General features: G+C 39.6%; 1 protein-coding gene across 1 annotated transcript in view; it reads left to right on the forward strand.

Moving 5' to 3' along the window:
- Positions 1-15,462, forward strand: part of LOC110533363 (gamma-aminobutyric acid receptor subunit beta-2) — a 92,138-nt gene extending 76,676 nt beyond the window's left edge. The window contains exons 7-10 of the mRNA XM_021617491.2: positions 4,525-4,677; positions 5,865-6,109; positions 7,421-7,561; positions 11,137-15,462. Of these exons, the coding sequence (XP_021473166.1) occupies positions 4,525-4,677; positions 5,865-6,109; positions 7,421-7,561; positions 11,137-11,481 (884 nt within the window). The 3' untranslated portion in view covers positions 11,482-15,462. The remainder of the gene's footprint in view (positions 1-4,524; positions 4,678-5,864; positions 6,110-7,420; positions 7,562-11,136) is intronic.
- Positions 15,463-25,897: the final 10,435 nt, after the last annotated feature.

Genomic DNA, 25,897 nt, shown 5'->3' on the forward strand with positions numbered 1-25,897 from the left:
AGAATAATGTAGGGTTGCGAGAGAGAGGCAAAGGGTGACCCTGTGGTGGTTCCGGAATGGATGTGGGATGTTCCTGCTTTAGCCGAACTGGCACAGGCCCCACAGGCAAAATGGAGGCCACCCCCTTCTCAGAAATGGAGCATGCTCATGACTTATTAAAAAAAAATGTTTATTGAATTATTTATTCATAATCTACATTATTTTTATTTTCATGAATTTGTTATGCAAGCAGGCAATAGGACAGTGGCAGTGTATGTAGGGGTTCGGGGAAATAACTTTATTGAATGGGAGCAGTACAATTACACAGAGTGAGTCAAACAATTACAGCTTGTCCTGTACCTTATGAAGCTCATGTGTCCCTATGAACTGGTAAACCCAATGTTTTCTGATGCATAAAGAATGTATAGTAGTTACAGCTCATCCCTTTCTATATGGGCTGTGACTGCACTGCTTAGGCATTGAGGATGGGGATTACCATTTTATACAGCAGCCTGCTGAGACCAGTAAGGGCTGACCCTCAGGTTACATGGAGAAGCACACATCAGCAGAAATGGTTGGCATTTATCAAATACCCCCCCACCCCCTCCGCCAATGTTGTGGTGAAGACCAACAAATGCCCTTGTTGCTTTATTAACCAGACTGTAACCTTAACACCCCCACTGTTTCATTAGTCCTTGAGGAAACCCTGCCTGCATCTCTATATGCTGTGCGTCGCACACTAAACTCACTGAAAATCTTTAACTAACGGGAACGTCAAAACTAACTGTGAACTATTCACTGGAGAAGTGTGCCGGAGGCGGTTTTATACCCACTCTGTAATGCATTCACATTCTCTTCCTCTTGCACCTTCTGTTTAGCTTTTCCTCAGCTCCTTATACCGTGGGTCCTTCTTGATGTCAGCTCTAACGGTCCCCCTCACCTGCCATTGTAGTAATAATACAACCTAACCAAAATACATCCCAATCCCAAAGGACCCAATATATGATATAATAATATATATGAGCGTGTTCAAGCAATGCTGCCATACAGCAGTCTGCTGGGTTTATTTCAAATAAAGCCTAGATAAGAAAAAATGTAGTGCTCTCCTAGGCAGGCAAAGAAGCCCTCTCTTCATACATTTAGAGATAGTCATAACCCTAATAATGCATGAGAACGCTGATGCCACAAAGTTAGACCCAGAACAAGTATTCTTTCTGTTGAGTATTTCCCCGACAGATATCTTGCTAATGATAACAGGTAGTGGGACCCTTCAGGCAGCCTTTGTCAGGCATACTGTAGGTTGTCAATCAAATTCTGTAGTGATAGCCTCTGGAGGCAAACAAAAAATAAAATAAAATGAAATGTTATTGGTCACATACACATGTTTAGCAAGTGTTATGGTATGACAAAATGCTTGTGTTTCTAGCTCCAACAGTGCAGTAATATCTAACAAGTAATATCTAACAATTTCACAACAATACACACAAATCTAAGTAAAGGAATGGAATTAAGAATATATAAATATATGGACGAGCAATATCAGAGCGGCATAGAGTAAAATACAGTAGAATAGAATAAAATACAGTATATACAAATTATATCAGTAATGCAAAATATGTAAACATTATTAAAGTGACTAATGTTCCATTTATTTAGTGTTCAGTGATTTCAAGTCTGTGTATATAGGCAACAGCCTCTAATGTGCTAGTGATGGCTATTTAACAGTCTGATGGCCTTGAGATAGAAGCTGTTTTTCTGCCGCTCGGTTGCAGCTTTGATGCACCTTTACTGACCTCGCATTCTGGATGATAGCCGGGTGAACAGGCAGTGGCTTGGGTGGTTGTTGTTCTTCCTGTTACATCGGGTGCTGTACTACTACTACTGGTAGTACTACTACTACTACAACTACTGTGATTATTATTATTTGACCATGCTGGTCATTTATGAACATTTGAACATCTTGGCCATGTTCTGTTAATCTCCACCCGGCACAGCCAGAAGAGGACTGACCATCCCCTCATAGCCTGGTTCCTCTCTAGGTTTCTTCCTAGGTTTTGGCCTTTCTATGGAGTTTTTCCTAGCCACCATGCTTCTACAACTACATTGCTTTCTGTTTGGGGTTTTAGGCTGGGTTTCTGTACAGCACTGATATATCAGCTGATGTAAGAAGGGCTATATAAATACATTTGATTTGATTTGATCTGTAGGTGTCCTGGAGGGCAGGTAGTTTGCCCCCGGTGATGAGTTGGGCAGACCGCACCCCCCTCTGGAGAGCCCTGCGGTTGCGGGCGGTGCAGTTGCCGTACCAGGCGGTGATATAGCCCGACAGGATGCTCTCAATTGTGCATCTGTAAAAGTTTGTAAAGGTTTTAGGTGCCAAGCCAAATTTCTTCAGCCTCCTGAGGTTGAAAAGGCGCTGTTGCGCCTTCTTCACCACACTGTATGTTTGTCAGTGATGTGTACGCTGAGGAACTTGAAGCTTTCCACCTTCTCCACTGTGGTCCCGTCGATGTGGATATGGGGGTGGTCCCTCTGCTGCTTCCTGAAGTCCACGATCATCTACTTTGTTTTGTTGAGTGAGAGCTGATTGTCCTGGCACCATACTCTGAGCCCTCACCTTTCCCTGTAGGCTGTCTTGTTGTTGTTGGTAATCAAGCCTTCTACTTTTGTGTCATCTGCAAACTTGATCTTTGAGTTGGAGGCGTCCGTGGTCACGCAGTCATGGGTGAACAGGGAGTACAGAAGGGGGCTGAGCACGCACCCTTGTGGGTCCCCAGTGTTGAGGATCAGTGAAGTAGAGGTGTTATTTCCTACTTTGGAGGGTACTATGGTATTGAATGCCGAGCTATAGTCAGTGAACAGCAGTCTTACATAGGTATTCCTCTTGTCCAAATGGGATAGGGCAGTGTGCAGTGCAATGGTGATTGTATCGTCTGTGGATCTATTGGGGCAGTAAGCAAATTGAAGTGGGTCTAGGGTATCATGTAAGGTAGAGGTGATATGATCCTTGACTAGTCTCTCAAAGCACTTCATGATGACAGAAGTGAGTGCTACGGGGTGATAGTCATTTAGTTCAGTTACCTTTGCTTTCTTGGGTACAGGAACAATGGTGGTCATCTTGAAGCATGTGGGGACAGCGGACTTGGATAGGGAGAGATTGAATGTGTCCGTAAACACACCAGCTAGCTGGTCTGCGCATGTACTGAGGACGCGGCTGGAGATGCCGTCTGGGCCAGCAGGGTTAACTGGCTTAAATGTCTTACTCACGTCGGCCATGGATAAGTAGAGCCCACAGTCATGGTAGCAGGCCGCGCCGATGGCACTGTGTTATCCGCAGAGCGGGCAAAGATGGATTTTAGCTTGTCCGGAAGCAAGACGTTGGGGTTTGCGACTTGGCTACAACATCTCCTATACACTTCCTTATTAACTCAGTTACCATATCAGTATATTCGTCAATGTTATTCTCGGAGGTTACCCCGAACATATTCCAGTCCGGGTAAAAACAATCTTGAAGCGTGGATTCCAGTTGGTCAGACCAGCATTGAATAGTCCTTAGCACGGGTACTTCCTGTTTCAATTTCTGCCTATAGGAAGGGAGGAGCAAAATGGAGATTTGCTGAATGGATTGCGGGGGAGGGCCTTGTAGGCATCCCGGAAGTTGGAGTAGCAGTGGTTGAATGTTTTAGCAGCGTGAGTACTACAGTTGAGGTGTTGATAGAACTTCGGCAGAGTTTTCATCAAATATGCTTTGTTAAAATCCCCAGCTACAATAAATACTGCCTCAGGATGTGTGGTTTCCAGTTTGCATAAAGTCCAGTGAAGTTCTTTGAGGGCCGTTGTGGTATCAGCTTGAGGGGGAATATACACGGCTGTGACTATAACCAAAGAGAATTCTCTTGGGTGGTAATATGGTCGCTATTTGATTGTGAGGTGTTCTTGGTCGGGTGAACAAAAGGACTTGAGTTCCTGTATGTTATCACAATCAAACCATGAGTAGTTAATCATGAAACATACACCCCCGCCCTTGTACTTCCCGTAGAGATATTTATTCCTGTCTGCGATGAACTGAGAACCAAACGGGCTGTATGGACGTAGACAGTATATCCTGAGAGAGCCATGTTTCTGTGAAACAGAGTGTGTTACAATCTTTGATGTCTCTCTGGAAGGTAATCCTCACCCTCAGCTAATGAACTGTATTATCTAGAGACTGAACATTAGCGAGTAATATACTCGGAAGTGGTGGGTGGTGTGTGCGCCTCCTGAGTCAGACTAGAAGTCCACTCCGGGTATCTCTTCTCCGCCGGTGATGTTTTGGATCAGCCTCAACAGGGAGTGGGACCCTTCAGGCAGCCTTTGTCAGGCATACTGTAGGTTGTCAACCATATACTGTAGTGATAGCCTCTGGAGGCAAACGTAAAGCAATGTAAAATCAATAGAAAGTTATTCTGCAACAAGCCCAGCAGACACACCACCTGTATGTCAGGTATGTTAATCTTGTGTCGTCTTACGTTAACAACGTCTATATGTTGATCTTTCTCCCTGTAGGATCCTACCCCCGACTCTCCCTCAGCTTCAAGCTGAAGAGGAACATTGGCTACTTCATCCTGCAGACCTACATGCCCTCTATCCTGATCACCATCCTTTCCTGGGTCTCCTTCTGGATCAACTATGACGCTTCCGCTGCCAGAGTGGCTTTGGGTAGGGACTTGTGTGTCATGGATTTGTCATGTGACCAGTGACTAAGCTAATGAGAACCTTAGCCAAAGCAAACGTTTGAGGCATGGTTTCCTTAGTGGGAATCCATAGTGTAACACTATGTCATAAAAATACAGGATGTTGTGCTGTGTCTTTTTAAAAAATATCTATATTGGTTTTGAATCTAATCTATAATAGTCTCACCTATAATAGTCTTGCCAAACTATATTCGCTTGAATTCAGGAAGGAGAAAAAAATGTGTTTGTTTTATGTTGGAGTTTCACTTTAGCCTTTTACCAACGACAATGGAGAAAAAGGCATGATGTAGCAGCATTGCAGAACAAAACAACCGAGACGCTTCCTAAAGGAGAGTGATGGATGACTGAAGTGATTTGTTTCCACTTTGATTTGAGTGCCTCTGCGTTTTTTTGTTCCCCTTTTTTTGGAAGTCAACATTTTCTCGCTGTCATCCTTCATTACGTAAGTCTAGACCATGAGGTCTGTGGTGCGTGGGATGTAGGAAGATCCCCTCTCTCTCACCCCTCCCTCTGGCTTGCACCCTCGACAAGAGCAGTACTCTCCCTGATTGGAGACTGGCCTGCATTTATTTATCCAAGAGGGAAGCATGTGTGGGATTTAATGAAAACCAGAAGTAATGCTTAATCATGGAGTCAGCTGGACAGGGTCAACCCAGATCAGACCTCTGTTTATGAATCGTTTGACCCTGTCCTGCTTTCAGGCATTATAGACACTAACTCTACAACAAATACAGCTGTGGGAGGTGCATTGCAATTGTGTATGGATGCAATGCTTAGTTTATATCAGAATCAGAGGTGGACAATGAAGAATGTCATTTACAGAATGCATGCAGAGTCAATGCCAAAAAAAGCAAGAATAATCTGTGTCATATTAATTGAGTTGAAACAAGACATTAGTAAGCTTCGACATAAAAGTAGATAACACCAAAGTCCCTTTTAACAGTGAGTTGACCTCCAATTTGACTGTCACGACTCATTGAACAGAAATGGTAATGAAAGCCAGCAGGGGCTTTCTTGTCAGTCACAGCAGCCTACTCAGATCTAAGGTCAAGGTTGAATTTCTCTCTCTGTGGGAGTCCTCTGCTAATGAGGTGGATTGTTGGTCTCCTGTGATGATCTGTGATGGTGATGATGGGCAGGTTATTTTCCCAGGAATCACCACTGTGCTGACCATGACCACCATCAACACTCACCTGCGGGAGACCCTTCCCAAGATCCCCTACGTCAAGGCCATTGACATGTATCTTATGGGTTGCTTCGTATTCGTCTTCCTGGCCCTGCTAGAGTACGCCTTGGTCAACTACATCTTCTTCGGCAGAGGACCCCAGCGCCAGAAGAGAGCGGCTGAGAAAGAAGCTGTCGCCAACAATGAGAAAATGAGAATGGATCCAAACAAGGTACAGTGGACACCATGCACCTACACAGCATTTTCCTGTACAGAATACCCAGTATTTTAAAGAGTAAGCCACTGGATAGATGGTACAAGTTAGGTCAGGTCTCTCCATCCCTATACCTGAAGAGCTAACGTCATGTAGGTTTTTGCTCCAACCCTAATCTAGCACACCTGATTCATTAATTAGCTGTTTGATAAGCTGAATCAAGTTAGTTACAACTGTAGTTTGAAAACCTACAGGATGGTAGCTCTCCAGGAACAGGGTTGGAGTGAAAACCCACAGGAGGGTAGCTCTCCAGGAACAGGGTTGGAGAACCCTGCTCTAGGTATTGAATCATCTTTGTGCGCATTTAGAAAAAATTACTACATACTTGATAGAAATATGACTTATCATAAATATTCACAAACGGTATAATAATTACACGTGTAGTCTTTCCTGTATCGTGAATCACTGTACTAGTTGTTCCTGTCCAGTCTTTTTTCTTAACTTCACTATTTCACTGTGAACACACACACACATTCATTTTAACGCCAACATTTTCAGATGAAAGTAGTGCCATGACTTGACTCTTCAGCTTATATGAATTTGATGTTTTCTCTTTTTCGTCTTCACTTTTTGAAAGTGAATTTAATTATTGAAAGGACTGATTGTGAAGACAAGCAAGGTAATCATGATGGGGAATAGTTTCACCACTTCAAATGGGGGGTTGGATTAATGCTACTCTGCCTTACCGTCAAGGAGAACAAGCCTTCATGAGCCTACATCAGTCCTGTGAGAAATCCAAATAAGGCGCTTTGCCATCTGAAACACAGGCAGACAGAGCACATCTGTCACTGTGTTCTTTTGTCCAAATGAAATGGAATGAAAGGCCAGGAAGCCTTTAGAACCCATGGGAGAGCCTAGAGAGATGTGAAGTGAAGAATAATGTGATGTGTATTCTTCCTATTACATTGACCTGTTTTGTAATGTACCGAAATGGAATGGAGAATTTCAAAAGCTTTTCTCTAATCTACATGGTAACTGGGTCAACTCAATGAACACACGGTGTATCAGGGTCTGTTTTCAGGTTGACTCATACAACAGAAAACTTGCTTTGGATAGAGATTTGGATGTTGTGGATTTCATTTAAATAAAGAGATGAATAGTAGTTTATTGTTGTATTCAACTGTGAGTAAAAGACACACTCAGAGTAAAAAAAGATAGTTACAGCAACTGCCTCTCTGACCATGGTTACCTAAAACATCATTGTCTATTTTGTGTTGCCTCTCCCGGCAGCTGACTCAAGTGAGCATAATTATTTTTTTATGCTTGCAGTGGTTGGTGGGAAATGTAGTTCAGAGAGACGATACTCTGTATGCCAGAATGAAACAGAGGGATATTGACGCTCATGACTCGATGTGGGAACCAATCTTTGTGGACGATGCAGCGATAGGACTAGGCGAGGAAAAGAATAAGGTACTGGATTAACAACTGAGAGTGACAACTTACAGTACAACGCAATACATATTTACAACCCACTTAGAGTCCGTTTTATAGTTTGACTTATTAAATTGTACCTAGAGTTTCCATCACCATCATCATTATCATCATCATCGTCCTCCCCTTATCCCTGAACTCCACTTTTAGACACTGGTTTGCTCATTCTAAACAAATGTAAATGTTATGTACGTATCTGCAGTGCTCTATATGGTAACATCTAGCAAATAACAGCGAGGGATAGCTTCCCGTTTTGGTGAATACATTATACGTTTCAGGAGCTATGTTTCCATCCAATTGGTGACAGATTTTCATGCGATTATTCTCACATCTGCATAAAAACAACAATTTCCCACCAGAGATGTATTTGCATTAAATGTACTTGTTTACAGATAAAAGGCTGTGCGTGATAATGTATTGCACCTAAAAATACATTTTGCGGTTTAATTCCCATGTACCAAATAGAAGATACAAGTTAAATGGGTTTCTATCGGTTTTTCAACTGTACTGATGGTTTTCTCACTAACACATTTGTGTTATATTATTATTTATTTTGGCCCACTCCTCCATACAGACCTTCTCCAGATCCTTCAGTTTTCGGGGCTGTCGCTGGGCAATACGGACTTTCAGCTCCCTCCAAAGATTTTCTATTGGGTTCAGGTCTGGAGACTGGGTAGGTCACTCCAGGACCTTGAGATGCTTCTTACGGAGCCACTCCTTAGTTACCCTGGCTGTGTGTTTCGGATCGTTGTCATGCTGGAAGACCTAGCCACGACCCATCTTCAATGCTCTTACTGAGGGAAGGAGGTTGTTGGCCAAGATCTCGCGATACATGGCCCCATCCATACTCCCCTCAATACGGTGCAGTCGTCCTGTCCCCTTTGCAGAAAAGCATCCCCAAAGAATGATGCTTCCACCTCCATGCTTCACAATTGGGGTGGTGTTCTTGGGGTTGTACTCATCCTTCTTCTTCCTCCAAACACGGCGAGTGGAGTTTAGACCAAAAAGCTCTATTTTTGTCTCATCAGACCACATGACCTTCTCCCATTCCTCCTCTGGATCATCCAGATGGTCATTGGCAAACTTCAGACGGGCCTGGACATGCGCTGGCATAGTGTGTTACTAATGGTTTTCTTTGAGACTGTGGTCCCAGCTCTCTTCAGGTCATTGACCAGGTCCTGCCGTATAGTCCTGGGCTGATCCCTCATCTTCCTCATGATCATTGATGCCCCACGAGGTGAGATCTTGCATGGAGCCCCAGGCCGAGGGTGATTGACCGTCATCTTGAACTTCTTCCATTTTCTAATAATTGCGCCAACAGTTGTTGCCTTTTCACCAAGCTGTTTGCCTATTGTCCTGTAACCCACCCCAGCCTTGTGCAGGTCTACAATTTTATCCCTGATGTCCTTACACAGCTTTCTGGTCTTGGCCATTGTGGAGAGGTTGGAGTCTGTTTGATTGAGTGTGTGGACAGGTGTCTTTTATACAGGTAACGAGAACAGGAGGGCTTCTTAAAGAAAAACGAACAGGTCTGTGAGAGCCGGAATTCTTACTGGTTGGTAGGTGATCAAATACTTATGTCATGCAATAAAATGCAAATGAATTACTTAAAAATCATACCATGTGATTTTGTGGATTTTTGTTTTAGATTCCGTCTCTCACAGTTGAAGTGTACCTATGATAAAAAATTACAGACCTCTACATGCTTTGTAAGTAAGAAAACCTGCAAAATCGGCAGTGTATCAAATACTTGTTCTCCCCACTGTATATACTGTATATATAGCGACTCTGGTATTTGCATGTGTGCTCTTGCCAACAGCTCACAGATAGAGTGCGTGTATAGCCCACACTTCATGAGATATTATGGACAAAAGAACGATATTATGTTTATTTGTCAAACGGCAGCCAAGCATCGATGATCATGTCACCAGAATAAGACGCTCAATATTTATTGGAAAGGAGCATCAAGTTCATCACCTTGCACTTTTACCTAGCCTGTGAAGTTCATATATATGTAGCATAATAAACTGCTTTCCCCGTGAGTTTTCTTCCATATGTTGGTTATTTTATCAATATTTGTGCATAAAAACATTTCCACTGACATTTCTCACATAATACATTTTACAGAAACAAAAAGATCCTACCTTACCTAGCATATTTTGTTTTGTTTTGTAAGTGTAAATGTCCTCTTTCCATCAGGCCTGTCATGACATTTTTTTATCTTACGTACTTTACTCGCATAAAAACATTGGATGGAAACCTGGTTAGTGTGTTATTCATTTCAGGAATATTATGATATGGATGATTAGGTTGTATTACAGATGTAGAATCTTAGTTTGATCACCCTGTTGCAGGAGAATTTTCCAGGAAATGTAAAACTTGTAGTGTGTTTGAGGTTTAAAAAGGCTCCTGAAATTGTAATTTTCACTTTGAAATTTCACATGTTATTTTCCATTTGAAAAATGTATCAACCCCTACAAACATGAACGTAAATTATAATTCACATAATAATTCACATTTCCTGTTGCTGCAGGATTATTTTTCTACTGTAGCAAACTGGCACAAATTAAGATCCTACATCTGTATTGTTGGTTCTGTGTTCACACTGAGAATGATTAAAAAGTCACCTTACCCTCTCTATCCTCCCCTCTCTACCATACATTATCGTTTAGACCAACACTGGTGTTGTTATCATCTGTTATCGCCATCTTTGTTTACACTTTGTGTTATATCCGTTTTTGTAGTCATCCAATTCTAGATTTAACAATTGTGCCTGCTATTTTGTTCATTCAACTCAACATTGTCAGTGAGTATAACTCACTGCAAAGCAGTAAGTATAGTATGCCTTTCACATTCTAGGGACTCACAGCTCCCTTTTACCCACATAAACATGGGTTTATCTGTTTTTTCAAGTTTTGTTTGCTGTTTGCATTATGAAAATATTTCTGTTAAAAGACAATTAGTACTTGAATTATAAACTGTGTTAACACTACAATATAAATATGATATGTTGTTTTCCCTGTCAGTTTTCTTCCATATGAATACAGTAAGTCATCCCAGATTTAACATGAATTGAGTTCAGGGGCTCTTACAGAAAGACAACTTTGGCGGATACTAAGTATTTTTTTAATCGCCCGCTTTGGGCTAGATGTGTCAATGAGTAGTTCATACATGTATAATCTATGAACAGAATTACTGTCTTACCTCAATTAGCCACGAAATCCCTAGTTTGAAAACGACAGTTTTTTGCACCATTTTCCCTACAGTTTCCCCCACGTGGGCCAGCCCCCTAGCAATTCGAGTTCAACCAATGAGCTTCATCTCCTTGCCATATGAGTGAAAGCTAGTAAAAGGCACGAGAGAGAGAGAGAGAGAGAGAGAGAGCTATGACATTGTGCACCTTTCAGAACTACTGGCTAAAAAAGTATACAAAAGTACAGAATAATATCTTTAAGAGTGATGTCTTGGTATGGATAGTGGAGACATTAAGCGTTAAGTTGTCCATCCATTACATGTAGCATAACTAATAATACATTTAACTTCTCACCTTGTAGATGGACCCGCATGAAAATATTCTACTGGGCACTATAGAAATTAAGAATGAGATGGGAGCATCGGAGCTGACCCTTGGTCTCAGTGACCCCAGGAGCACCATGTTGACTTATGACAGCTCCACCCTGCAGTACCGCAAAGCAGGGCTGCAGGCCAGGCACAACTTTGGACGCAACACCCTTCTTCTGCCTCAGAAGAAGAACCGGCTACGGAGGCATGCTTCACAGCTGAAGATCAACATTCCCGATTTGACTGATGTAAACTCTATCGACAAGTGGTCGAGAATGATCTTCCCCACTGTCTTTTGTTTGTTCAACATAATCTATTGGCTCTACTACGTCAACTAAATGGACTTCAGCAAGGGCAGAACTAAACAAACAACAAAGCTCGTTTTTCTCTGAATAGTTATCATTTTGCTGTTTGTTCTTGCAACACAAGACTGAATTACTAAAACAAAATCAGGACTGACTCCATTTTACCTTGGAACACCTTAATTGCTGGCTAACACATGAAAACCTTAGAGGAGAGAGAGAGAGAAATTCAGAACATATACTGTATGGTGCCTGTACCAGAGTTTTTGTTTATAATTTTACAAGTACAATATTTAGTGAATTTAGTATTTTATCATTTTTAAACGTTTGTTTGCATATATTTGTATGTTTTTACATTTTAAAATCTTTATATATATCTCTCTATCTAATTTGTTGCCAAAACATAGTTAGAAATATTAATGATATATTGATTTTTAAATATCTCAGACCACAAAGACACTCCTTAAAACAGTTACAAGCATGTTCAGGTCAATCTTTTCTAAGACTCATTACTTCAAAGATGTAATGTTATTTATCCTAGAATTTATTTTGTCTTTATATTGTGAAGTTTCACGTTTTCATAGTATTAATGTATTAAGTCATAGTAAAAGGGTTTTACGATTAACCAACCTTTTCTACCTTGATATAGTTGATAAATCATATTATTAATTTTGAAGCATTATTTCAATTCTATGAAAGTGTTTGATAGTGTAGTAGATACTATTTTAGACGACAGAAACAAACATCATTCCTAACCTTGACAGAAGAAACTAGAAAGTAAAGTTTATCGGCCGTTGACATTGAATGCTGTAGCATAGCTAACAGATAAATGCATCACAAAGCCTTTGATTCATGATTTGATATTGTTTTCTTAAAGTATTCATTCAGAAAAGGTACAGAATATTAACTTGAAATGTAGAAGTTGAATATATTGCAAAAAATGAGAAGAAACTGAGAAAGAAATGGAGAAAGAGAATGTTGCATTAGTCTTCAATCAGTTTAAGAGTCAGTGATACAGTGATAGATCATGTAGAAGATCAATTGAAGAAAAATACACAAACGTGTCTCTGAAAAATTGTCCTTTGTCCATTTCGGTCCTTTGTTCACATATCCGGAAGATTACAGGATAATATGATGTATTTGCTCATAATTGTTCTTCACATGGATATACAGAAACAAACATTGGCTCTAGTTTGTTAAGAAACATCAGATGGCATCTTGTAATTCCTATTCCTAATGAATTGAGCCAGCAGTTAAGGATTCTATGATAGGCATTTCATGATGCATCAAAAGACAATCTTTCCTATCACCATGATGTGTAAATATCTCTTGTATATGATTATTTCAAAAGTAATGATATCTATCACAGTTCCAGCGAGGATCCATCCAGAATTAGTCCATGATATAATTATCTTCAGGAAGTTGCAAGGGTTTGAAAACAAAGGTTTTGAGCAGCTCCACGTACTTAAATTATACACTGTCATTACTGCCATTTTTTATCAAATATCCAGGTGTTGATAGTAACTATACAAAACAAAGAGTATGATAGAGAGAAAAGGCTGCTCTGCAAGCTGGCAAGAGTAACCACAATGCACGAAAGCACAATGCTGCTCCAAATCTCAATTGAAAATGGACAGTCGTCTTAAGATAATATGTTTATTTCTGATAATCAGTTCATTAAGTTTCTCTACTTTCCTGCCAAATGATTACTATAAGTATATTGTAATAATACTCCTTTCCTGCCAAATGATTACTACAAGTATACTGTAATAATACTCCTTTCCTGTCAATGCATTCCATTACTCTACTTTCCTGCCAAATGATTACTATAAGTATACTGTAATAATACTAATTTCCTGTCAATGCATTCCATTACTCTAGTTTTCTGCCAAATGATTACTATACATATACTGTAATAATACTCATTTCCTGATAATGCATTTTTACTCTACTTTCCTGCCAAATGATTACTATAAGTATACTGTAATAATACTCCTTTCCTGTCAAATGATTACTACACTTATACTATAATAATACTAATTTCCTGCCAAATGATTACTATAAGTATACTGTAATAATACTAATTTCCTGCCAAATGATTACTATAAGTATACTGTAATAATACTTCTTTCCTGCCAAATTATTACTACAAGTAAACTGTAATAATACTCCTTTCCTGTCAATGCATTCCATTACTCTACTTTCCTGCCAAATGATTACTATAAGTATACTGTAATAATACTCATTTCCTGCCAAATGATTACTATAAGTATACTGTAATAATACTAATTTCCTGTCAATGCATTCCATTACTCTACTTTCCTGCCAAATGATTACTATAAGTATACTGTAATAATACTAATTTCCTGCCAACTGATTACTATACGTATACTGTAATAATACTCCTATCCTGTCTGGTTGTTTACCTTATTAGTAATACTCCATGAAGGATCGATCACCTTATGGCAACACTGCCAATAGTAGAGTCAGCATTCAATGGAAATTAAGAAACGTCATAAACATTTTGGAAACCGAAACACACAGTAGTACATCGTACAACTGTTGCGTGTACCATGTTTGACCACTGACTTTGTAAAACAACATTTTGCAGACAAACAGATCCAAAAGCCATAGTGTCTGTATAGTAGGTGGTGCAACACTTATTGGTGCTCTTGAGACTGCTCCCTCAAAACAGAGATATAGTTAGAAGAGAGAGACTAGAACATTACAATGTATCTCCTATGTTTCTTGAAAATGTATGGAAACACACACAGCGATAACTGCACAAATATTATAAATGATTTATTAGTGATTTCTGATCATTTTAGTGTTTGGTGACTCCCTTAGATGATCGGTAACAATTAAATATAGAAAACAACCCCATGAACATGTGAATTATCGTTACATGCAGATGTTGTGACATCACCTCAAGTGCAATTGCATGTTTTCAACATACGTGGTATTCACCCCAAAACAATTCGTATTGCATGTTTTCAACATACGTGGTATTCACCCCAAAACAATTCGTATTGCATGTTTTCAACATACGTGGTATTCACCCCAAAACAATTCGTATTGCATTTTTTCTTCTCACTTCTTTACATCTGCATGTTCTTTTCTCAATAATATCAATGGACAAAAGTCCACTTCCTTCTCTTTTTTGGGGCTTTTTTGGGGCTTCTGCCCTTGCTTCTGCGTCTTCTGACGCTTACTTTTACACAATCCAAACAAAGGTAGCCATCGCACTCTTGTTGTGACGTGATGAACATCATTTAAATGTACAGTATAAGGATGAACAAGTAATGGTTGAAAGTAAAGGGTTTGTTTAGGATTTTTTTTCTGTGTGTCTTTGCAGTGTTAACATTCTATTATGGTTTGAAGTGGTGATAGAAATGCAGCTACTCATTATCAAGAGAATGATTATAAAGTTGATGAGTGATACAGGATTAACATGAGACTACGGCTGGAATTCAGTCAAACCCGCACAGCAGAAAAACATGATACATTTTTTTAACATACATTTTCTGGCAGAAAAATTAAGGATAGTAAGACATGACCTAAGTGATTTTACCACCCATGTGGTTTTCTGCGGTAAAGGTTTGATTGAATACACCCTTATTAACCATGCATACTAAATATGGCTATTTAACCTAATCTATATCTATATAATGATTTGTTTATATGGGCTATTTTTTACTTTTCACTCATGTTTAATGTATCATTACAATATTGTGTTTGTGTAATTTATTTACATATACTCATATGGCCCTATATTACATTTTGTTTAATGTTCACTCACTCTATCTACATGTACATTTGTAGAAGCTTGAATATGATTAATACATACATTGATCTACAGAAATGTCTTGATATTGGTGTTGTACGATTTTTCACAGGGTTGGGGTAGGGCTGTGTTCAAAAACCTGTTTCTAGGTGTACATATAATGTATTGTTAGTAAACCTCAATTGGAGCCTGATATTCCTGTAAATAGAAGACTAAAATCAATTTTCAACTTACTTATTTGTACTTTACTGTAAGACGAATGCAAAGCAATGTCATGGTTTCAGCTGATATGACAACGATAATGTAAATATTTTGAAGAGTACCACTCGATCACTTAGTAAAACAAACATTTGTTTTCATTGTGTTTTAATGACTCAACTCAGAATGTCTTCAGTTTTTGCCAAATTGTCAAGTATTATCAAAGGCAAGAATGTAGTTGATGTAATTTTGCAGCACATGCCTGAGGTAGCTGAGACATGTAAGCAGGAGTATAAGCATTTCTAGTTCCACTGATTGGAAAGATACACATACATGTGCACGCACACACACACACATAAACCTGCATGCACACACACACACATAAACCTGCATGCACACACACATAAACCTGCATTCACACACACACACACACATAAACCTGCATGCACACACACACCCGCACACACATACGCACACACACATAAACCTGCATGCACACACACATAAACCTGCATGCACACACACACACACATAAACCTGCATGCACACACACACCCACACACACTTAAACCTGCATGCACACATACACACACACACAGGTCAAATATAAAGGAGCTTAATGGGACTCTAATAGCTAGCGTTAAGTCACCCATCTCAGGTTCGCACAACTAACCAGTTCGCTACTGAAATGTTACAGAGACGTATTCATCTGCCCAGTGATGCTACAATACAACTGTTTGTTGATTTCTATATTTGCAGTGTATTATATGTATGTGTGTGTTTGCGTGTGAGAGCGTGTACGTATGTCAGCCAGTGGGATGTTTTAAAAGCACATCTGTAACTGGCAAAATATTGGCTTCATAAAATGGCTTCACTTTGAAAAATGTGTTTGTACCTCACAGCAGTTTTTCTTTCATATATTTTTATATTTCTATAGTCCTATAAAAAGATTCCTCTGAATGAACCATCTTGGTGACAGTGTATGTTGGCACACACTCACAGATGAAGCCTTAGCATCCTGCCCTGCCCTGGGCAGTCCCTCTAGTGTCACATCAGAGAGCAGCAACCCCTCCCTCTTCTTCACAAAGAGCACCTCCAGAACACGATCTATACTGAAATCTATGAATAATGTGTTTTTAATACAAGAAAACCTGTGGAGAAAAAAAATGTCAATAAATATTGTATATAGTTCAGAATCTATGAATTCACATGTTTATTGCCACTGCTGTTGGGAGTAATCTATGATGTGTCCATGTTTATTTGTCTTCTCTGTAGGCTTCTGATCATTTTCCTGTTATTCATCCATTAATCTAGAATTCAGCTTCTGTCCATCAGTCTATCAATCTGCTGCATCATTATATAGTTTCCTATTTTGTTACATTCTGTATGAAGTTATGGTATATGGTATAGCACAATTTAGTCATGCATCCATGCATAAAGAGAGATGAGGGTAAATGCACAGTGTTCTCACTCCATTACATAGGCCTACATAGATGTTCAGGTTTTCCACTTGATTGTTTGATGGAAAAGCTTTATTTGAAACCCTGTAGAACCACTATCCATGCCTTTATCATTTTACTGTCTGTGAGATTCCTACCTTTTGTTCTTTACCTGCCTCCACCACACACACACTCTTAGGAAAAAGGGTTCCAAATGGGTTCTATGATTGTCCCCATTGGATAACCCTTTTGGGTTCCAGGTAGAACCCCCTGTAGAAAGGGTTTTATATAGAACCCCTAAAGGTTCTACATGGAACCCAAAAGGTTTCTACCTGGAACCAAAAAGGATCTACCTGCAACCATAAAGGATTCTTCAAAGGGTTCTCCTATGGAGACAGCCGAAAAACTCTGTAAGGCTCTGGATAGCACTTTGTTTTCTAACAGTGCACCCTTTAACAGACACATGTATGTTACGTCGAAACATACTCAGCCTCTGTATAGACAGCTGCAGGCATGTGGATAGTGTATGTATGTTACGTCGAAACATACTCAGCCTCTGTATAGACAGCTGCAGGCATGTGGATAGTTTGGAATCAAAGCTTAATATCAGTATTCAAAGTGTAGTGTTTTCACCTCACATTCCTACCTGTAGAAATATGAATAGTGTTTTTTTGTCTTCTTGTGAACTTTAATTGTTTTTGTAACTTTCTTATTTAAGAATGAATCGTTTAAAATCCAATATGAGTGGTACCTTGTTACCTTTTCTCTGTTTTCCCTTACGAACTGGGTGGAGTGGATGACTTCTATACAAACCACCTCACTGGCTAAATTCATAAGAGTTGAAGAAAAGCGTCATGGCAACATGTTGACAGTGAACAATTTGTGTGATGAAAGATATTTTCTATAAAAAACAAATACAATCTTATAAAGAAATTATATATATGTATACACATTTATAAATATATTGCAGCCAATCTCTGCGTGTAAATATGAACAACTGTTGACTAATGTGTGGTTCTTGAATTTGAAATAATGCCATTATGAATAAACAATATAATTACTGAATGTGGTTTTGTTACAATTGAGCACTTATTCGTGTTTTCAGATGTAACTAAATAAAACTCTGACTTTAGTCCTATCAGCAGTAGTACCAGCCTGTCCAGCTCACTAACCTTACTCTTAACTCACATCTAATGACAATACATAGGCCATTCAAGATAAACTGGATAGAGCATAGCATGAATTACAGTACTTGTCCGCTGCCATGATAATGTTAGTTTATGTAATTGAGTATTGGTTGACTCTGTACTGTGAAAGAAAAGTATGCACAATTTGCTTTAAGTATAGAAATATACATGCCAGCTATATTTGGATGCATCAGTAAAACCATATGTGCATCAGAACCAGTAGAGCTTTGTTTGGTGTCCCCAAGCGAATGGTTTGAAGCCATATTGTATAGACACCTTGTGTTACTTCCTATTCATTGGAGCGATAGAAGCAGTTTGATGATGTGTGTGATTTATGTTTATCTGAAAACACTTAACGGATCAAAACCTGCACATGTTCCCCAATGACTGGAAACATACAGAACCAATAAACCAATCATGTTATTGCTTGAATTCCAAATGACCTCCCAATAGAAACACATATTTGATACATCTCAAACCGATCTTGATGAAAGTGATTGACAAGCAGACACAGACATGGAAAGTAACACTGTTTGTTTTTTCCTGGGCTTGATCAGGGGAACTACATTATTACATCCACATGCTCTATCCCAGCGTGTGAACCAAAAATCCCTCACAGAGCCCATTCATGTCTAATGAAAATGGGGGAAAGCATTTCAGTCTGATGGAAAAAAATGATGTAGTCACAGAGTGTATGTACTTTTCAGGAAGAACTAGAAGGTGCAGTGGTCCGGAAGCCTAAGGGAACTTGGTAGTATTTTGTTAGAATGTGATGAAAAGGCTAGACCGGTGCTGGCAGTACATTTAAACCTAACTGAAGGGTAACCTTCGACATGAAAAACCTCAAAACCTATTCCTTTAGAGGATCATTCAGCCTCCTTTCTAATGGGTGAAGTAACTATACATGTGATGCAACAGCCACCATGTCACATTCTCATCAGTGGTATAGAACACCGTTAGAATCATTTTGAGAGGTGATGCCCACACCCCCACATGTAGATTTAACATGTTTATACACATACAGTATGTGACTCTTTTCAGGAAACTAGGAGTATGTTGCATGTACCTACTTCACACGAGAGGCATTTGAACATTCTTTTTTTTTCAAAATTTGTTTTTGGGCAAAAAAGTATTCTGGAAGGTGAACTTTCATGTGCTTTAATAACAAACTTGTATTCCATCCACAAATACAAATACAATTGTTGAATTACGAGTCTAGTTTGTTTAGCCACGGAAAAAGACAGGGAGGGACCTTCCAGCTAGCCATGATGCCGGGAGATGAGTTTGGATTGGTCTGCCTTGTAGCATGCTTCTGTCTATAACGTGAGCTGCTCAGTATGTGTTGATAGTCCGTCCTACTGCACCGTTTTTGAAAAATATATCGTTAGCCATCAAGAACTACAAAAGTTTTGCTACTTTTCTCAACAACGTTGATGCCCTGAATTTAGCAGGCGCTATCAACAGATCAGTTGGAAAAAGTGATGGGCTACTTTCTGCACAGGAGTTAAATGGTTCCAGTCTGCCATGAAGTGTTCATCCATGTATACAGGTAAGAGTCTAGATACATTTTCAGATATTATACGTTTTAAATTTTGTCAGACAATCGTTTTCATTGCAAGTTAAAGCGTACTGTTCGCTAGCTAGCAAACATTACCTTGCTGGCCAGCTAACATTGCGTGTACGTTATGATCTGTGTAGTAATATTATTTGAATCAGAAATCCATTTGCATTGCTAGATAAAGCCTAATGTTAGTTAGCTAATATTGAACCTAGTTGGTTAGGTCTTTAGCTACCTGCAGATTCATACTACAGCTATGACAATGTGTACATGTCTAGACAATAGTGACCCATCCACTTAGCTAGATGTGGCTGGGGGGTGATTACAGCATTTCCTTCACATCACCCATCAATTTAGTGCGTCGGGTAAGTGGCATCTAATAATTATAAAATATTTTTATCTGGACTGTTTTTGATATTGCAACTATGCAAGAAACCATTTCACTGTAGAATTTACACCTTCTGTATCCTGTGCATGTGACAAATACATGTATATTTTAGTTGATGTAGTGTGTGTTTACCAGAGACGGTGATGTGAAGAACAGTTTATTTGTCACATGCACATGATACAGACGGTGTAAATGGTACAGTGAAATGGTTACTTGCATAGTGGAGACTTGTATTTAGACATGTAGCTAGCTAGCTAAACAATGAACCATAACCCAAACTCATAACGTTACTACCCTGCATGAATCTGCAGGTAGCTAACCAACCAGATTCAATGTTAGCAAATTAGCTAACTTTAGGCTATAACTAGCAATGCAAATGGCTAGAGATACAAATAAAATTACTACACACATCATACACATAACGTTAGCTAGCGAGCCAGTCATTTTACGTTAGCTAGCTAGCTAACAGTACGCTTTAACTTGCAATGAAAATGACTTTCTGACAAAATGTAGGTAGCTAGACTCTTACCTGTATATATGGATGAATGCTTCTCCTTCTCTGTCACAGATGCCATGGTTGCCCTTAATTTGAAGATATAATCGGGAGACGGGTATTACATACAATTGCCTTCTGTGTGTTCTCTTTTTGACTCCCTCTGCATACATGAAATCAAACACCAGATTTTTCTCCATCTCATTAGCTATCATACCTGGCGGTGGAGAGCAACATTGTGCAGTTCTACTACGTGATATCTTTCAAAAAAGCCCCTTTAGAAAGGATTACCTATACATACTGACCAGCTCATGTTATAGACAGAAGCGTGTTTCACAGCAAACCAATCCGAACTCTTCTCTCGGCATGTCCAGCCCATCCATTATCTCTGCCAATCATAGCTAGCGGGAAGGTTCCAGTCTTTTTCTGTGGCAAAACCAACTAGGCTTGTAATTCAACAATTTGATTCGTATTTACAGATGGCATCCACATTTGTTATTAAGGCACATGGAAGTTCACATTACAGAAGGCATTTCAGCCCCCTAAAATGCTGTGTACTTTCAAATGCCTCTCCTCTGAAGTAGTGACGCGCGGCATATGCCTAATTTCCTGAAACAAGTCAATTTTTTTTAAAGAGGATAAATTAACATTGGTTTTAAAGTTATTCTGTCTGCCTGCAGTTGGAGGTAATGGGAGAGAGTCCTGAGGGATGTAACTCAACAAAACATTTGCAATTTGGTTTTGGTAAAATATGTAAAATGGGCACTCTAAAAAATGTAGTGGTTCAATCAGTGAGGTGTGAGAACCCTCCGAGACCCTTGTCCTTATGCAAATAACTTCTCCCTGCCCTTTTATATTCACAAATACATCACAATCATAATACATACTTCATAACTGTGATTTGATTTGATAATCCAAACTTTGCAGTTGAAGCAGTTTTCACACCCCAAAAAAATCTGTGTATTTTTTGTCTCTGGGAAAGACATGATGAGTGCATAATAATAGTGTGGGGTGGCCCAGGGGAGACCCGGAGAGGAAGAAAGGGGAGTGGGGATGTGGAGATCTGCTGGAAGAGTGCTTTTTGGTCCTGACGGTAGAGACAATTCCCGGGTGAGGAGAGACCCATGTGTGTTCTTCCACTTCTGGGGCCCAGGCAACATAGTTAGCAGCATTCAGCAGAGCACTCATAATTGAGCATTACTCTGTAGCATTCCGCTGTAGCATGGCAGTAAACTCCTGTTGACTTAGATTGCATAAATACACCTGCATCCAATGTGGGAGTGCATACAAATAGTGTTTGTTTGGAGATTTTCTATTAAATGTTTGTCGGGCTCAGATCAAGGGCTTTGTTCTATCTAATCATGGCTTGTGTAGCATTTTTTCAATCATAGTATCCTGTCTCATCAATTCATCTAAAGGCCATAAACGAAGCAAAATCACTTGCTATGGCTATGTCAGGAGAGGTTCCTGACAGCTTGGATGTTGTTGGCTCATGTTTCTTTATGTTTTCCAGTGAAGCCTACATTAAAACTGAAGCTCACGGAAGCTCTACTGATGCCTGAGAGTAGTACTCTCTCCTGTCAGACAGCTCAAAGAGTCTTGGTGTCACCTGGATGATGCACACACACCAACGCTGCCTAGCAGTTTACACCACACTGGGACTGACGCATCGCCGGCGGGTGCCTTATCTGCCCTACCCGTCAGCTGAAACTTGGCCATATCCCTTGGGTTGCTTGAGGAGGGAAGAAGAACGGCATGACTCATGAAACCGTATGTGGGCATGTTTGGCAGGGCCAAGAGAACTCTCTTCCCTGTGCTGCTCTTCACCCACAGCCCCTGGTCCTGGATTACAGTACCGAGCATTTCAGATTACACATAGAAGGGTTGCTGAGCCCAGATAACATAGAGAATATATTGTTGCAGGGTGAATCACTCACAACAAGAACACGTCATATTTTCATCTAAGGGAGATGGAGATTTCTTATTATCTGGAGGACGGACCCACACTGGAAAGAGGAGGCCACTCTTCCCAAACCCCCTGTGTTTGGGAAGAGGAGGCAGCCACCCCCCCTGTGTTTTAGAAACAGGAGGGAGTTTCACCCCTGTGTGTTTCGGATGAGGAGGCAGCTTCACACCCCTGTGCTTGGTAAAAGGAGGCAGCTACACACCCCTGTGCTTGGTAAAAGGAGGCAACTTCACCCCCTGTGTTTGTGTGTGTTTCAAGATTTATTAGTCATACAGTATGTACGGGATACAAATTATATACACCGTCCAACGAAATGCTTACTTGCAGGTTCCTTCTCGACAATGCAACAACAATAAGAAATAATACAAGATAAGAATACGAACATAAAGTAAATGGCATAAGTATAATTGAAAAAACAGCTAGCTGGAGCTCTTCTGAGCAGTTAGCTTTTGAGCCTATCTACTTAAAGCTAATTTAATGCTGATTCTGACTTCGGCTCTGACCCACTACAGGATGTCCGTTAAGAAGGTGGATGCTTCTGATGTTTTTATTGCTTTTCTTCAACAACACCACAAATTAGGCACACACACACACACTTCAGTTCTTTACAAAAGTTTATCTCAATACTTTGTTATATACCCTTTGTTGGCAATGACAGAGGTCAAACGTTTTCTGTAAGTCTTCACAAGGTTTTCACACACTGTTGCTGGTATTTTGGCCCATTCCTCCATGCAGATTTCCTCTATCTATTCTGATTTCAGAGCACTCTCGTCTGAGTGTGCCAGAGTGCAAAATAACTGACGAAATTACGAACGCTCAACACCTGTAGAATTTGGCCGGTGTCAGTAAAAAAACATATTAATAAATTGTTGAAAGCAGCACATTTGCAGTCACCAACGCTCTGGGTAACAAAAAAACAGCCTAACCAGCTCTGCTAGAATGAGTGAAATTGTCAGAGTGAGCTGTTCTCTCATTTGCATCTGGAAGTAGCTAGCAACCTAGCCAACATTAGCCAGTTAGCTTGGGTGCTTGACTGCTGTTAGGACAGAACGCTCGGATCAAACTTACTCCTTGGCCTGAGCATGCAGTGTGTGCTCTGAACGCTCCGAGAGTGAAACGCTCTGAATTTACGAATGGACAATCTGACAAAGGCGGGGCTATAGTTTCAGAAGGTGTGAACGATGCTGAATGGGTGTAGACAAAGAAGAGCTCTCCAGTGGGTGTAGCAAAACATTCATAGGCCATTTTCTCAAAAGTGAGGTTACAAGTTTAACTATCCCACTGTTCCTCAACTGTAGTGTATAATATAACATTTTATATTTCTGAGTCTCTACTTTTATCCAATGTAAAAAACTCTGTTTCACATTTTGCTACAAAAGACCGTGTCAAGCAGGACAGGTCACATATGTCCGGGTAGGTCGTCATTGTAAATAATCATTTGTTCTTAAAACCTCTACAGGATCGGTGGGTCCCCCACGGGATGGTTGAGCTAATGTAGGCTAAAGCGATTAGCATGAGGTTGTAAGTAACAAGAAAATTTCCCAGGACATAGACATATCTGATATTGGCTTAAATTTGCATTAATCTAACTGCACTGTCCAATTTACAATAGCTATTACAGTGAAATAATGCCATGCTATTGTTTGAGGAGAGTGCACAGTTATGAACTTGAAAAGTTATTAATAAACCAATTAGTCACATTTGGGTAGTCTTGATACAAAATGTTGAACAGAAATGCAATGGTTCATTGGATCAGTCTAAGACTTTGCCACATACACTGCTGCCATCTAGTGGCCAAAATGTAATTTGCTCCTGGGCTGCAATAATACATTATGGCCTTTCTCTTGCATTTCAAAGATGATGGTACAAAAAAACGGCAGTTTTTTTCTTTGTATTATCTTTTACCAGATCTAATGTGTTATATTCTCCTACATTAATTTCACTTTTCCACAAAATACACAGTGTTTTCTTTTCAAATGGTATCAAGAACATGCATATCCTTGCTTCAGGACTTGATCTACAGGCAGTTAGATTTGGGTATGTAATTTTAGATGAACATTTTAAATAATTAAGAAACATCTGTTTAGTAGTGTGTCTGGTTGGGGATCTGCGTGGCCCCAACTGACCCAAGGGCAAAGCCTGCTTTAGTACTGTAGCCCTTTCCTGCAGTCAAATGAATTAATGGCTTATCAATAGGAACAGTGGCTGTATCTGAAATGGCTGTGTATGTTCCCTATGGGCCCTGGTAAAAAGTTGTGCACTAATGTAAATCGCTCTGGATACGAGCGTCTGCTAAATTTTTCAAATGTGACAGATCGCCTCAATTTGGTCTTATGTAGCAAATTGTGTATTTTACATTGTATAAAGGTATAGACTCAGAGCTAGAAATGGTATAGTATATCATACACTACAGTTTAGGAACAATGGGAAAGTAATTCTGCTTTGGAAGTTGATAAACTTGCAACCCCACTTTTGAGAAAATGGCCCTTGAATGTTTTAGTACACTACTGGAGAGCTCTTCTTTGTCTACACCCATTCAGCATCGTTCACACCCGGATTCACATGTGAGGCCATGTGCTAAACAGAGTGAGCAGTTTAGTAAATAACCAAAGATTTCAAGATTAAAAGTGGTAAAAGTAGTAGCCTAGAATAAGGAAAATCTCCAGGTAAAAAAGCACTTTATCTAGTCCTTGGCCCATATCCTAATCTAACTTTAGTGCAGGTCATGTTGTTCTACACTTACAGTCTCTGGTAAACACATACTATATCAAATAAAATCTACGTTTATTTGTCACATGCACAGGATACAGAAGGTGTAAACAGTACAGTGAAATGGTTACTTCCATAGTAGCAATATCAAAAACAGAAGTGTCCAGAGAAAAAATATTTTATAAATATTTTATCATTATTAGATGATATTTACCCAACACACTTGTCTAAATTGATGGCTCATGTTAAGGAAATGGTAGAACCACCCCACATCCACATCTAGCTAAGTGGATGTGTCACTATTGTCTAGACATGTACACATGATCATGAAATACAACAGATGGCCGTAACCACCCCCAGACACACCTGGCTAACTTTTGTTTAGACATTTAGCTAGCTAGCTTGATAAACAATGAACCTGGATAATCCCAACTCATACTTCTACCAATACAAACATTGTCATAGCTGTAGTATGAATCTGCAGGTAACGAAAGCTAACCAACTAGGATCAATGTTAACTAACAATGCAAATGGGTTTCTGATTCGAATAATATTACAACACAGATCATATAAGTAATGTTAGTTAGCTAGCTAACAGTACACTTTAAATTGCAATGAAAACGACTTTCTGACCAAATGTATAATATTTGAAAATGTAGCTAGACTCTTACCTGTATACATGGATAAACGCTTCATGGCAGACTGGAACCATTTAACCTTTCTGATCTCC

The sequence above is a fragment of the Oncorhynchus mykiss genome, chromosome 10 (assembly GCF_013265735.2).
Source record: "Oncorhynchus mykiss isolate Arlee chromosome 10, USDA_OmykA_1.1, whole genome shotgun sequence".
Classification (NCBI taxonomy): domain Eukaryota; kingdom Metazoa; phylum Chordata; class Actinopteri; order Salmoniformes; family Salmonidae; genus Oncorhynchus; species Oncorhynchus mykiss.